The sequence below is a fragment of the Symsagittifera roscoffensis genome, unplaced genomic scaffold (genome assembly GCF_963678635.1).
Source record: "Symsagittifera roscoffensis unplaced genomic scaffold, txSymRosc1.1 SCAFFOLD_428, whole genome shotgun sequence".
NCBI lineage: Eukaryota > Metazoa > Xenacoelomorpha > Acoela > Convolutidae > Symsagittifera > Symsagittifera roscoffensis.
In genome coordinates this window covers 29,602-45,091 of record NW_026971150.1, presented here as the reverse complement: position 1 = coordinate 45,091, position 15,490 = coordinate 29,602, and the positions used below count along the sequence as shown (strand labels likewise).

Below are 15,490 nucleotides of genomic sequence, written 5' to 3'. Positions count from 1 at the left end.
ATGATGTCTTTATACATGTATATACTTATTTTTCGGAGACCAAACAGATGGCCTAGACCGATATGGACAGAACATATCGGTGAGCTTATTCGTTCAGTTGCCTTGAATTCAGTATTGGGTTCAGTTATCTTTCCTAGACAGAACCAAGTATGCATTTATATAGCCAGTCAGTTCGGATTCTAGAACATCTCATACACAGCGGTATGACAAAGTTATTACATTTACCTCCACCAAAGAAACTGATTTGAAAAAGAGGATAGAATCGATGCTTAAAAACTTTCAGTCAATCTTAAAATTGTAGTAGAACGGTACCGATGAGTCCATAAAATGTAAGCAAAGTTTCCGACTTTTCAAGAATTTTATCATGCCCTAGCTCCCTGGCTAATGACTCGAAGTGTTTTAATGTTTTAACTGTGATCCAAGTTTTAGGAAACTTAACCCCCGTGTATTTTTCAGTTTTTGAAGCGTTCCTTCAGTACAATTGCTTAACTTACAGACATTCTCCCGTAATTCTGTCGCACTCCATGAGGTTTTTACATGAGCAGGACTGGCAATTGTCCTCGCCTCCACCCCACATGAACTCTTTGCACGCTGACTGACAGTTCTCAGCGGGGTCAAATCCAGGTACACAGATGCAGCTCCCTTAAAAAGATGCAGCTCCCTTTTTCTTTTTCAAAAAAGAAAAAACTACAGATTTGGAGGTTCCCACTTAATCGGGTCGAGATGCTCACTTTATGTTTTGGCTTTCAAAGCCGAGCACATTGCCGACCGAAAACGTTTGAAGCTCATTACCAAGAAAGCGTTGAAAAAAATCGAAAGCTAATTTTATTGGAGTAAAACTAATTTGTCACGGTTTATTTAAGTAAAAACGTATCCTCTGATTTCAAGCATGCTCGTTCGCTTTGTTCGCTCGAACAAAAATTTTTTTCAATTTTATCGGATTGGATCCCACAAAATTATCGGACTGGATCGACTGACATATCACGATGAAGCCCTCTCAGTCGTGGTTTGAACATTTAAAACAGAAAACCGGTTTTTCTCGATTTTCTGTTTTGTAATGTTAAAATCACGACTGAGAGGGTTTCATCGTGATATATCAGTCGATCCAGTCCAATAATTTTGTGGTAACTGATTTTGCGTGAAGAAAAAGAAAAAGGTAACAAAAAACTAGAACGCACCCGAAAACAAAATTCTTCCCCACTTTCAGTGGTCGAAGGAACAAGATTACCAGATTGCGGCGCAAGTGGTGCAGAAAGTTATGACCACCGTAACTGTTCAAATACAACTGAACTGAGTCAAAAGAGTATCTGCAACACGAATAGTCGGCTGCTTTGCAAGAATTACAGATTGATCGGACCAAGTCATTATTACCTTATTAATTTAAAAAATTTTCTCGATTTTCTGTCATTTTTTAGAGAAGAAATCTTTGTGAGATAACAGTTTTTTTTACTCGCAAAACTTGCAGCAAAGAAAGGCGACAGTTCATCGAAAACGACATCTGGTCGGAAGGAACATTAGGCAGAGTTTATAAACGCGGTCGATTGACAGAGCGCGACGTTGGCATCAAGCAACAGTCGTTAGCTTGTGGTGCGTCGTCGCTTAGATTTAAACATGACGTCAACAGTGTGCTAGCTATTCGTGCTAAATTCAATTATCTGTCAAGGTCGTGACCGACCTGCCAATCCACTCTAGTTTTAACATCATGCGCTCTCTTTTCATTCTCTTCAACTTATGAAAGATTTAAGTTGTATTTATTTCATTGTCATGACATAATTTAAATACTAAACTATCTATATTATTTATATGACTATAACATAACAAGGAGAATTGATTCTTGTTTTACAACTGTCTTTCGACGTTTCACATGGCGCAGCCAGCAGTTTCGACCTCAGAGGATCGAACTGACCTGTTGGGCGTATCCGTATTTTGGCATAAACCAACTGCGGACCCACCACATAGCTGGGATTCGTGGATAGGTCAATTCAATTTGGCAATCACTCTGAGAGAGAAATGTGATCCACGCGAATTATTAAAACCTCCGGGTGTCGTACACGACGATCCTGCTCCAAAACCAGAAGTTGTGGGGTCGGACGAAGATGCTGCAGCAATCGCAAGTCGTATTGCACTTAATGACGCGGCGGTCCGGAAAGTCACGGAAATGAATGAAGAGCCCCGGGCGAAAGGTCCCCGAGTTGCACCAGGAGTGTATTATTTCGAGGTTGAACAACGTGTTAAATCTCGTTTATTTTTCTCGCTCGGCTCAGAAGGGAGGAAAAGATTCCTCCAAAGTTATCCACATGCGGATCTGAGCGAATTATCGTTTCGGGAATTTCATGAATTCTGTGTTCTCCTGTTCAGAAAGGAGAAAAATTTCATCATCGAACGTATGCAAATATACAACGCGGTACATTCAGACCGAGAAAGTTTGGAAGCATTCTATTTACGTTTGACGGGACAAGCCGCCCTGTGTGGATGGACAATCGATCAAGAAAAGGAAGTCGTAAGAGATATCTTCATTGCCAAAATGAGATATAAGGATATTCAGAGAGAATTGTGTATTCATCCAGGTGCTACTCCGGAGGATTCTCTGAAATCAGCTTTACTGCAAGAAAAGGGAGCACAAACGGCCACCGATTTGCAACGGCAACTCGGGAGTTCGTCGTCGACGGGCAATTATTCCCAGGCAGGTGCCACATTGGGTCAGAATTCCCGGATAAAACAGGAACCTACCTTCTCTGTCCAGGGTAAGAAACTTTCGGACAGGATTAGTCGGGCACAGAATAGTAAGCAAAAGGGGATCAACGAGAAATCGAAGTCGTGTTATTTCTGTGGTAACAGGTTCTCAACAAACCACAAGGAGAGTTGTCCAGCCAGAAATGTTACTTGCAGGAACTGTAACAAAAAGGGTCACTTTGCCAAATGGTGCAATTCTAAGAATGTAGCGAACGTGGAAGCTGAGTCAGATGAGACAGTGGAAGAAACTTGCAATTTCATCACGTCCGATAGTGAGTCGGAATTCACTGTTTTATCTGTAGCAGCAGAGAAACCAAGTCTCCCAATTAGGTCAGTGAAAAAGTTAGAGGTGGTCAATGCCGCCACGGGCAAGTTACGTTCCATCCAGATAACACTACGTTGTGGCAAGACGTTTTTCAAGGCAACAGTGGATACTGGGAGTCCAGCCTCCTTCGTGAATAAGAAGACAGCAGACTATATTCTGAAAACGGTTCCTTCAGCCAAGTTCTTTACGGTTCAAGAAAGTCCAATCGATACAGTATACGTTGACTATAATCGGAAGAAAATTGAATTGATGGGTACGTTAATTATGGATGTATCATCTTTGGGATGGCATATCAAGTCTGCAAAATTCCTTATTTCAGAAAATCGAACACGTTGTTTACTGAGTTTGGATTTGCAACCCCAATTGGGAGTAAGAACAACGCAAGTTAGACCAGATCGTCCTTTGGTGGGAGAAGTCTCCCAATCAAACCCGAATTTAACATCGGATTCATGGAAACCTCACTTCCACCAGAAGTTCCATCGTGTATTCAGTAGAATCGGCAAAGCCAAAAACCACAAAGTATTCTCTACGTTCAAGTCTCCACTCGTCCCCATTCAAGAAAAGGGAAGGAGAGTGCCGGTGCATATTCAAGATAAAGTTGGTCAGGAAATCCAAAAACTAATTCATGAAGGGCACGTGGTTAAACTGAATAAATGTACCAGTGAGTATTTCATCTCTCCGATCGTTATTACGGCTAAGAAAGATGGTTCTGTGAAATTAGCTATGGATGCTAAACCTATGAATGACCAAATTCATAAGAACCATTACCAAATGCCAAATTTGTTGGAACTATTGGACTCGGCCGCCCAAATAATCAAGTCGGACATTTCCGGAGATGTTTGGTTTACGTCCTTAGATTTAAAATACGCCTTCAGCCAGATTCCGCTCAGTGAGGAAGTTAGTCGTCATTGCAATTTTAATATCGTCTGTGGAGAACAAACTGGCACGTATCGGTTCAAAACGGGGTTTTATGGACTAACGGACATGCCAAAGGAATTCCAAAAAGCGATGGATAATACTCTCCAGGGTCTGTCAGGAGTATTTTGTTTCCTTGATGATATTCTGATTGTTTCGAAGGGTTCAGTCGAGGATCACAATATCCTTGTAGACAAGGTGATAAGTCGTCTGAATGAAGAAGGTTTTGCTCTGAAATTTTCGAAATGCGAATTTTCTTTGAATCAATTATCTTGGTTAGGATATGATATTGATTCAGAAGGATACAGACCGAAACGTTCTAAGATAGAGGCAGTACTTGCTCTGGAACCACCAAGGACACTTAAACAACTCCGTTCGTTCATGGGCATACTCAACCACCTACAACGATTTTTGCCAAATCTTCAGGTCCATTCCGACCAATTACGCCCGTCACTGACGGCAGGTAATAAAAGCAAATTTGTGTGGGGGGAATGTCAGCAAACGGCGTTTAGTAACATCTTGCAGTTGATAGCGAACATAACAAAAATGTATCACTATGACCAAAGTCGGAACTCGCGGGTGAAATGTGACGCCAGTCATAGTGGTCTGGGTGCTGCATTAGAACAGGAGATAGAAAAGGATGTTTGGGTGCCAATTGCTTTTGCGTCACGCTTTCTAAACGATCAGGAGAAGAAATAAAGTACCAATGAATTAGAACTTCTAGCGATCGTATGGTCGTGTGAGCATTTTCGAACGTACTTGTTTCGTGATTTTAACTGATCACAAAGCAATCATATCTGCGTTAAAGACGAACCGCGGAAACAAAACTTATCAGTCACGTTTAACTAGATGGGCTGATAGGTTATTACCTTTCGATTTCGATATTTTCCATATCTCCGGCTGTAAGCTAGGAATGGTGGATTACTTATCTCGTTTCCCAACATTTGAAGCACCACGACCAAGCAGTTTTGACTAACAATATGTCGTCAAATGCATTAGTCGATTCTTTGATGCGTGTGAATTTTTGGACGGTTGGGCCAGGCATTACACTTCATCTGAAGAGTTATTCAATACCGCGGAAATAAGTCAGGATTATGACGTACCTGACCAAATTAACCTAATTGAGTTATTGGAAAATTGTCAGTCTCGGATCAATTGTCCCGATATCGACAGTTCAATTGTTGCATCGAACAAATTTGGAAACATACCGGTAGAGGGAGCCTTAATTCAAGACATTCAATCTACATCGAAAGGTTTATATTCGCTAGAGGGCGACAAAATTTTAGCCATTACTCAAAATAATTTCTCTAATCTATCGATTCCTTCTCCGCTAGAGGGCGTCCAACGTGTTGACTCATATTCTAGCCAATCAGCGTTGGGTATTACCATGCCGAATTTTGCCACTTTCTCAGCATGGATCACATTTTATCTGGTAATTCTAATTTCATTGTGGATTATTATTTTGGCCGTGAGCGGTTGTCATCTGTTGTCGTTGCTAATCGATCTTTTTGCCTTGATTTCGTCATATCGGATTTGTTGGAATGCATTTGGATTATTGAGTGCTTTTCATTTTCAGACTGCGATGAATCCCAACACAAGTACCAACAACACAAATGACAGTTTCGAGCAGTTGTTAAACCAGTATCTGCCAGTCACTCAACATTGGTTCTCCTCAGATAGAGCCAGGCCGCGGTTTCGCGCGGGGGCTGTTCGACCCAGAAGATCATCAACAGTTCAACGAGAAATGGAGCTGAGGAATCAATACGCCCGTATTCTAGCGAATTTCAGGTCCGAACGGGGCAGGACACCCGTTATATCGAAACAACAATCTCAGTCAGTCAACAGTCTCGAAATCTTAAAGTCACCAGTGGTCGCTAAGGACCAGAAATCGTTAACCGGACGTGTGGGAACTCTGGATTCAGATGTATTGTCGGAGCTCACGGACGAAGATGCCAGTTTAAGCCTCATGAAACGAGCAATAGTCAACCGGGATTACGAAGGATTTTGCCGTATCGATTCCTATATTAAATCATTTTGGCATTGTGCAGCGGTAGTTGATGGCTGTGTTGTGGTGGATAATAGGATCGCTATTCCCATGTGCCTACGTAAACCTTTGTTATCTCGACTTCATAGATCGCATGCGGGTCAGTTAGCAATGGTTGACGCAGCGCAATACATCTGGTGGCCCCGAATGCATCGGGACATCGTCCAACTTTGCAAAGATTGTCCTCAGTGCACAAAGTTTGGTAAGAATTTGAAAGCGAACGCATCATTTAATTCATCCAAGCCTTTACCTCTTTTATCTGGTCCTAATGAAGAGCTGCAACTTGATTACGCAGGCCCTCTACTTGACTCATTTGGTAATAGTATTTATATCTTGGTCGCGATCGACCGTTACTCAAAATATCCGTCGGCTATGATTACGCGTTCCACGGGAGGACGGAAGATCATTAAATTTCTCAAATCATATATTCAACAGCACAGTATCCCCAAATCCATCAAAACAGACCAGTACTCCGGTTTTAAAAATAAATTAGTGCAAAATTTTTGCCTAGAAAAAAATATCGCACAATATTTTTGCCCGGTGGGGGACCATCGTGGTTGCGGTTTAGTCGAAAGGTCGATACAAACAATTAAACGTCGTTTGGGCGCCTCATGGTGAAGTTCGGATTTTTCAACTGTTCAGGATACTCTTAGGAATATTATTGAAGATACCCGGGTTACAAAAAATTCAGTTACCGGGGTCTCACCATTCGAACTTCATTTTGGTCGTCCTCCGAATACGGAGCTATCTATAGCGGCTGATCGCTTATCTTCGGGAATTCATTTAGACAACCAACGTTTGGAACGGGACTTGCTCACACCACAGCAGCGACGGGAGCAGTGCGATAGTTGACCAAGAATCAAAGTCGTCAAGAAAGGGCAATCAAGCCCGATGGTGTCTCCACATTTTGGTGGAACCACAGACTCAGTAGCGGATACACCCCACTACCGTGCACTGGAGAGCTTGGCACAATCCGCAAACCAGTGGTTGTCGTTGAAAAAGTCTCTGACGCATCAGGAGGGAGTCAAAGCTCTGAAGACCCTGACGGAGAGAAATCAAGTCCTCGCAGCCACTCTTCGATCGAACTTGTCTGCTGGTACCCTCAGATTCAGGAACCAAATGCCAACGGAACAAATTCTCCCTTCGTTGCCAAAACGTAATTTGGACTATTTAGTATTGAACGAACCAAATCAGGTCGAAATATTTAGGAAATTTCTAAATAGGAAGTCTGGCAGAGAACTTTTCAAAACTTATAAGGGCAAAATCGTACGGATCACTGAATCCACATATATTTCTGATAGAGGAAAAGTTATTAGAAGGAATCACTTGGCAGTACGTCTTAAATCAACCCAACTAAGTTTTTCAGGAAAACAACTAACTCCTGTGAAGAAAGGGCAGAAACGCCCAATCGTGCCATCTTCAACATCATCATCGGAAGACAATAGGCCTCTCAAACAATCGGGTTCCAGACAACGTATTTCAGCGAAAACAGTGTACGTGCCTGCTCATTCGAAATTCCCATCTATGCCAGTTTCACATACCCCACCCCGCAGCCAAATGGTGGCGTCGAAGTTAAGAGAAGATGCAACTTCGGAGGCTCCGGGTATACAGAACATTCCTTATCCACAGCATTCTACTCCGGTGGTAGACTTAACAGTATCTTCTTCTACGTCGGGTAATCAAGGAACAGAGGCTCCTATTAGCATCAAACCAAAGTCTATTAGCATCAAACCAAAGTCTACAGTTATTGTCTCCTCCTCTAAGTCTGGCAATTTAGGAACGGAAATTCCTATCAGCATCAAGACAAAGTCGCCAACTCCAATAAAGACCCCAGCATGCTCAGATCTTATTCCCATTTCTTCAGACGAGGAATCGTCAATCCCGAAGTCACAAGTAGGAACTTCATCAAAATTGGTAGCATCGGGCTTTAACACCCAAGATAGTCACGTCATACTTTCGGAACAGGATGGGAATATGTCTTCATCGTCAAATTCGTCTCGGTCCTCATCTCGACGGAAAAAGCAGACTACATTTTACGGTAGTCCTATTAGACATTCAGTTAATGTCATTCAGTCCCAGTCAACAACTACTCCTCCGTCAACACCTGCCTCTCCGGACAAGAAAGTCCGTTTTGTCGTGTCTGGTTCAGATCGATCAAACCAACTAGGGCAGTCTAGGGCAGATATACCCGAGGATTCCGCAGTCTTACATAGGAAATTTATTCGCTTCCCCAAAAAGAGTACTTCCGACTATCCTTCGCGTCGGTCAGATAAATAAAACTTTTGCATTTATCGAATTCAGCATTTGGTCCAGAACTTATACAAACTATTGTACCTTGTTCTTGCTACAAACTTTAAACTTCATATCAAATTTCACTATATATGATAAGTCAACTTCCATGAATCTTTTTGTCTACCTGATGTTCTTCACGGTTTTCATATGTAAGAGCGCATTTAGTAATTTTGTACTTTTATAGTAAAGAAATTCAAACACGGTTTGAATTCTTTTTCCCGAGAGGGGGAAATGTGGTGCGTCGTCGCTTAGATTTAAACATGACGTCAACAGTGTGCTAGCTATTTGTGCTAAATTCCATTATCTGTCAAGGTCGTGACCGACCTGCCAATCCACTCTAGTCTTAACATCATGCGCTCTCTTTTCATTCTCTTCAACTTATGAAAGATTTAAGTTGTATTTATTTCATTGTCATGACATAATTTAAATACTAAACTATCTATATTATTTATATGATTATAACATAACAAGGAGAATTGATTTTTGTTTTACAACTGTCTTTCGACGTTTCACATAGCTAAAAATCCCTCTCGCATCTTATTAACAGTTCGTTTCTCTGGATTGGCAAGCACACAACTTCACTCAGCCCCAGAGCGATTATTTAGGGGTACAAATTGCTATTTGAAAACTGATATGCATTCCCCCAGAGCAATTAAGACGGTGAAAAGTGTCCCTGGTACTAATTGTCGCATGGTACGACAAAACAGTGCGCATTGTGGCCTCACGAAAATTTAGATTCTAATTTTTCTTCGGCACAAAGATCCCAAAGATTGTTTTTATTGTGTGAGAGTAAATTCCATCAGATGATGTTAGGATGATCTCAAGGAATCAAAAATCTTTTCAGACTTACCCGTCACTTTGTCGCATTTCTCGGGACTAAGACGACTGAAACTGTGAGCTTCGTAGCATGCATCCTCCCTAGAACTAATGCAGGTTCCCGCACAGTCCTGGCCGTAAAATCCATTGTCGCATTGTCTGCATTGATTAGCCTAAAAACTATTTTACTGATTAGTTTTTTTCACCTTCGGATATTCTTTTTTTTAAAAATTGTATTTTGAAACTTTCACTACATATTGCTGAGACATTTCGGGACTATTTGTTCTATTTTTTATATTTGATATCGTTTGATCCGTTTTGTTATCGATTCCAGAGTTTTTGGAACTTGCTTGATTTTGGTAGCCTGGAGGACATAGGCATGTAGGTCCGTCGCAAGTGGCACCTGCAACATTGCCACACTCTATTTTACAATCTCTGGAACAGTTGTCACCAGTTTTGTCTGGCGGACACTTTTCACAGCTGAAAAAAATTCATCGTTTTATTCAAACATTAAGAGACTCAGAACTGGAAGGTTTAAAAATTTTCAACTTCGGATGAAAAGTTTCCCATTTTTGAGAAAAAATGACAATTGAAAGATATCAGGCTTCGAATAATAACATTTGAGGTTACTCGAAAACAAACAAAACAGTCATCTTGCAGCTTAATTTAGTTCGTTTAGATTTAAGAAAAAAGCCAAAAAAGAAAATTGAAAAATTCTTACTTTGGTTGTTTGTACCCTTTTTTACAGACACAACTTCTTTGTTCCAAATTGCACCAATTTTCATCTTTACTCGAATCCACATTTTCAATATGACAAAATTCGGCGCAACCTTCTCTGAGAGCCGAACAACTTCTGCTTGTCGTCTTGCCAGGGGGACAAAAGTCTTTGCAGACGGCTTGCTCGATGATAAGAGTCGTGGCGTTCGTGTAGTATCCGACGTCACAGTGGAAATTTCCAGTGATCTCGTCGCAATACTCTATGTTAAACTGTTCGGCTTCTGCGTAGTTTACGGTGTAGTCTATAATTTTAAATAAAAATTTTTATTTTGTTTTGGAACACTGGGTTTACCAACTCAAATTATTTTTAAAAATCGAAAACAAAAAAAGGCCCCAAAAAGTGAGATTATCTATCATCAAGACCCTGCCCTGAATATTTCTCCCTCTGTACGTAATTTTTTTGGAGAAAAACCCTTTTTTAATCCTTTTCGGGAAGTTTTTTTTGGTGTTGCGCTCTTCCTTCAAAATCATTAGTACTTTTGGGCGTCAAGGCACCTTCAGAAAATTGTGAGAGTTGGTCGGCCGCAAATGACAGGGTAGAACTGCACAGTTTTTCAAGTTTTTATTTAGCATATCTCAAGAAAGACCAAAAACGTTTTATGTCAAATTTTTGGGCTTTTTTGATTTTTATACTAATTTTTTTTCTATTATTTTGTTGGGAGGATTCGGTCAATCAGCTAATGCATCGCTGTTGTGCTTCTTTTTTTGGTTTTATAGAATCCAAAAAATCATTTTGAAGCTGAAGGGAAAAAGACCACAGGAACAAAACAATAAAATTCATATGAAGTTAAATTATACACACCATCAAATCGCCCCTTTCTACATTTCTGGTATCCAGTGCAGTTCTCGAAGTCGTCACAACCTACATACCGAACATATATTTACATATTAGTTTTGATATTACGCTCTTTTCGACTCCACGCCACCCATATTTGGTTTTTGTTCCGACTTTCGTAACGAAAGTAACGGAATATTTGTGCTGGGGATGTTTTTTCTTCAGACGAATTTCGACTTTTTAACTAGCCATTTATCACGGAGTTTTTTATCAATCAAAAGGTAGTGTTCTCCTGAGCTGAATTTCAAAGATATTTCAACTGTGATCCTTTTTCGTAAAATTGTGGGGGTTTAAAGATAGCCAATTTGGGATAATTAAAGTTCGATATATTTCGTACTATTCACGCGTGAGTGGAAGTTTAATCGTCTTGTTGCAAATTGGTTGAGGGAAGCTTTTTCGCCATAATTGATGTGTTACTTGGAGAGAAATCTATCACTTTGTACTTTATATGGCGTGTGGGGGGATGTTTTCACAAAAAATCTCAAATTCAAAAACTTTTTTTCACTTTATTTTAATACGTTTATTTTTTCATGTTATTACTGTTCCATAGACATTAAAAAGCAGTCGATACATGCACGACTTTGCCCTGAAGCAAGCAGTTTTGTTATTCTGCTTTTCATAACGGAAGTAACGGAATATTTGTGGTCGGGTGGCTTTTTTCTTCAGTTAAATTTTGACTTTTTAATTTGCCATTTTTGACCGAATTTTCTATCATTCAAAAAATATCGATGTCTTGAACCTAATTTTTTTAAATAAATTTTTACCAGTGATCATTTTTTGTAAAGTTTTTGGGGTTTAAAGATTGCCAACTTGTGACAATTACAGTGCGATATAATTCGTACTACTCACGCGTAAGCGGAGATTTAGCCCGCCTTGGAAAACATTCCAAGTTGGTTGAAGGAAACTTAATTGCCATAATTGATTTGTCGCTAGGAGCAAAAATTATTCCTTGCACTTTATATGGCGTGTGGGCGGATGATTTTACAAAAAATCTCAATTTTAAAAACGTTATTTTTTTTTTTCATTTTAGTTTATTACATTTAATGTTTTCATGTTATTACTGCTGTATAGACTTTAAAAGGCATGAACATTCAAGGCTTCGTCCTGATACGAGCAGATTTGTTCTTTCGATTTTCGTAACGAAACTAATGGTATGTTTGTGCTCGGTTGGTTTTTTTTCTTCAGACAAACTTCGACTTTTTAACTATCCTTTTTTTGACGGATTTCAATATCTTTCAAAAGTTATTGTTGTAATGAGCTTAAATTTGAAAAAAAAATGTTTATTTTTGATTGTTTTTGTAAAATAAAGTGGTTTTAAAGATTGCCATTTTGGCAAATTTGGTACAATTAACGCGCGATATACTTCGCGCTAATAACGCATAATCCGATATTTATTCCGTTTCAGAAATTGTTTCAAAATGGTTGAAAGAAGCTTACTTGCCAAATTTTATCACTTGGTTTTTTATATGGAGTTTAGGATATTGATTTTCACATAAAACTTCAAATTAAAAACAAAAATTTCATTCTATTCAATTTATTAATTTTTCCATGTTATTACAACTCCATAGATTTCAAAAGGCAGTCGGATTATTCAGTATTTTCTTCTATAACCAGCAGTGTTGTTTAATTTGAACAAAACTCCTCGTATCAGGGTGAAGCGTTGAATGTTTTGACTGCCTTTTAAGGTCTATGGGGCAGCAATCCGATGAAAAAAAAATTAAATATGGGAAAGTGATAGATTTTGCTCCTAGCAACAAATCAATTATGGCAAATAAACTTTCTTCTACCAATTTGGAATAATTTCTGAGACCGAATAAATCTTACGCGTTAATTGCTCGAATTATATCGCGCGTTAATTGGCGCAAATTGCCCAAAATGGCGATATTTAAACCCCCATAACAATACGGAAAAAGAATAAGATGAAATATTTTTTCAAATTTAAGCTCAGGATAACAATAACCCGAGCATACGCTTGATTTTTAAATAAAAGAATCTCAGCGAAACCTAAACCGAGTTTTTGCGAGAAACGTTCAGATTTGGATCGAGTTATGTTTCTGATTTTCTTGTTTCGAAGTTTGTAATTTCTGTGGTTTTTGTGTTATAAGCAAGAAGTTATTAAGATTTTTCAGCTTGCCTCTATTCAAAATTAAGCAACATCGTTTAGTTGAATTTGAAACCTTTGCACTAAGCTTTAGCAAACAATCAAACGCATCAGATCAAAACCTCATAGTTTCCAGTTAATTTCCAAGTAAATTATTTATTTTGGCTGAAACTTTGTTTTTGAAAAATGAAAATTGAAACTTTGAAGAAAAAAAAAAGCTTTTTTTACCTGAGGTGGCACTATTTATAGCAAACAATGTCACTAAAATTATGGTAGTAAAAGTCTTCTGCTTGAGGTGGCACTATTTATCGCAAACACTGTCATTAAAGTTGTTTTTTTTGTTTTTTTTCTACTTAGATTTTAAAAATATTTTTTAATTTTTTTTTCTTAAAATTAAATTTTGCAATTTTTGAAAACAAAGTTTCAATCAAATTAAAATATAAAACTGGAAACTAACTGTTATTAGGGAGAAATTATCAGTTTGCACTTCATATGGCGTGTGAGGGATGATTTTCACAATCTCAGAATAATTAATTTTTTTTATTACATTTAAACTTTTTCAAACTTTTACGTCTGCATAGATCTTTAAAGGCAGTTGGAACATTCAGGGATTTGCCCTGATACGAGCAGTCTTGTTATTTTGACTTTCGTAACGGAAGTAACAGAATATTTGTCATCGGGGTTGTTTTTTTTTTCTTCATAGAATTTTCGGACTTTTCAACTAGCCATTTTTGACGAGATTTGTATAATATAATTCAAACAGTATTCTTGTCGTGAGCTTAAAATTAAAAAAATAATCTAACTGTTATCTTTTTTCCTAAAGTTATGGGGGTTTAAATATTGCCATTTGGCCAACTTGGGACAAATAACGCGCGATATGTTTCGCGTAAGCGGAGATTTAATCCGTCGTAGAAATTGTTCCAAATTAATTGAAGAAAACTTATTTGCCATAGTTGATTTTTACTAAAAGCAAAATTTATCACTTTGTTATTTTTATGGCGTGTGGGAGGATGATTTTCACAAAAATCTCAAATTAAAAAAAAATTCATTTAAATTATTTTATTGACTTTTCCATGTACTTTTCCTTTTACTGCTACATAGATTTTAAAAGGCAGTCGGATTATTCAATACTTCCTTCTAAAATGAGCAGTGTTGTGTAATTTGAAAAATATAGTTGCAATTTTCAGAAAGTAGTTTAATTTGGTGGGTCGGACAAATAAACCACATCAAGTCAATAGTTCCTCATATCTTAAGCATCAAGTTCACGCAGTCAATCGCAATAGCAACTCTAAGTTCAATGAAAATGAGAATCAAGATCCATGCGATAAAAAATATATTTTCAAATTTTATACGCTAAGTTGTCAGGAAGTGTAGATTCATAAGCGTTCTAACACTTGAAAAAACGACTTTAAATTTTTATTGGAGCTTCATCATTTTTTTCATTTTTCACGTTCAAGAACACATTAATGATCAGTTTGGAGCTTTTGTTCTTCGAGCTTCACCATTTGAGGTGGTTTTCATTGATCTTTAAAAAAATGTTTGATGCGTAAGGCTTGGCGGAAAAATCTTCTTTTTGCGAAAGATTTCCAGCTATCTCAACAAGTTGAACTGATTTTAAATCATCACTTGAATGGCAGGCTTGGAAACAAGGAGCTGATTGCAAACCAGTTCTAACTATCAAACCAATTTAAACTATCAAACTATTTTAAAATTTAAGTAAATTTCTTCGCGCAAAGAGCTAGCCTTATTTTGGCTGAAACTTTGTTTTTGAAAATCGCAAAAGAAAACTTTAACGAATAAAAAAATTTGTGCCTGAGGTGGCACTACTTATAGCGAACACTGTCATTAAAGTTAAAGTAATTTCTACTTAGCTTTTAAAATTCATAAGAAGAATTTTTTAAATCAATTTTTTCTTGAAGTTATATTTGACCTTTTTTGAAAACGAAGTTTCAACCAAACTAAAAGATGAAACTGGAAACTAATTGGAATCTATAAGGTTTCGTCCTGACAAAACTTTGATCTACTTGCCCTTTACGTAGATGACATGATATTTGCCGGATCCTTTAAAAATGAACATTGTGCTATCTACTATTTTCACGGGACCCATTGAAAAACTTTGAATATCTTTGAGAGAAAACACGGACAGCAAGTTATCGAGGAAGGAATCACTTTGGAAGAATTATATCGACACCAACAGAGTCAAAAAGGGGTGAGGTTGAAACTATTGACAGCATAGTAGGAGCCGATGAACAAAGAATTACACCAGAAAGAGTCGCGATGACCGGAAGTGTAATAGACCAATTACAATGGGCAACTACGCTGTCAAGACGAGACTTGGCTAAAAAGTTTAATGACTGCATGTCAGCATTGAACAATCGATCCCATAGAGGCAAGAGGGACGGTTCTCAAAAGTTGTTAAGACCAATTAATGGAATGCTAGAAATGGAAACGTATGTAGATGCCAGATTTGCGAGATGCGTTACTATGGCACAAATGGGATCGATCAGAGGACAAACTTTGATTGCAATACCCGTATTTAACTGGTCGCCTAAAACGATCAACCGGGTCAAGAGCGACATGTGTGAGGCAAAATTAAATGCAGCAAGACAAACGTCGAATAAACTAGTTTACTGTGAGGCGCTGATTGATTGG

General features: G+C 38.3%; 1 protein-coding gene across 1 annotated transcript; it reads right to left on the bottom strand.

Moving 5' to 3' along the window:
- Positions 1-494: 494 nt before the first annotated feature.
- LOC134856215 (multiple epidermal growth factor-like domains protein 10) lies at positions 495-11,653 on the bottom strand (the record flags this gene model as incomplete). Its single annotated transcript, XM_063872557.1, has 6 exons — positions 11,587-11,653; positions 10,705-10,764; positions 9,847-10,144; positions 9,476-9,605; positions 9,160-9,298; positions 495-642 (listed from the first exon to the last, which is right to left on the bottom strand). Coding segments are annotated over exons 1-6 (842 nt in total), but the record flags the coding sequence as incomplete, so codon positions are not given.
- Between the last annotated feature and the right edge of the window lie 3,837 nt (positions 11,654-15,490).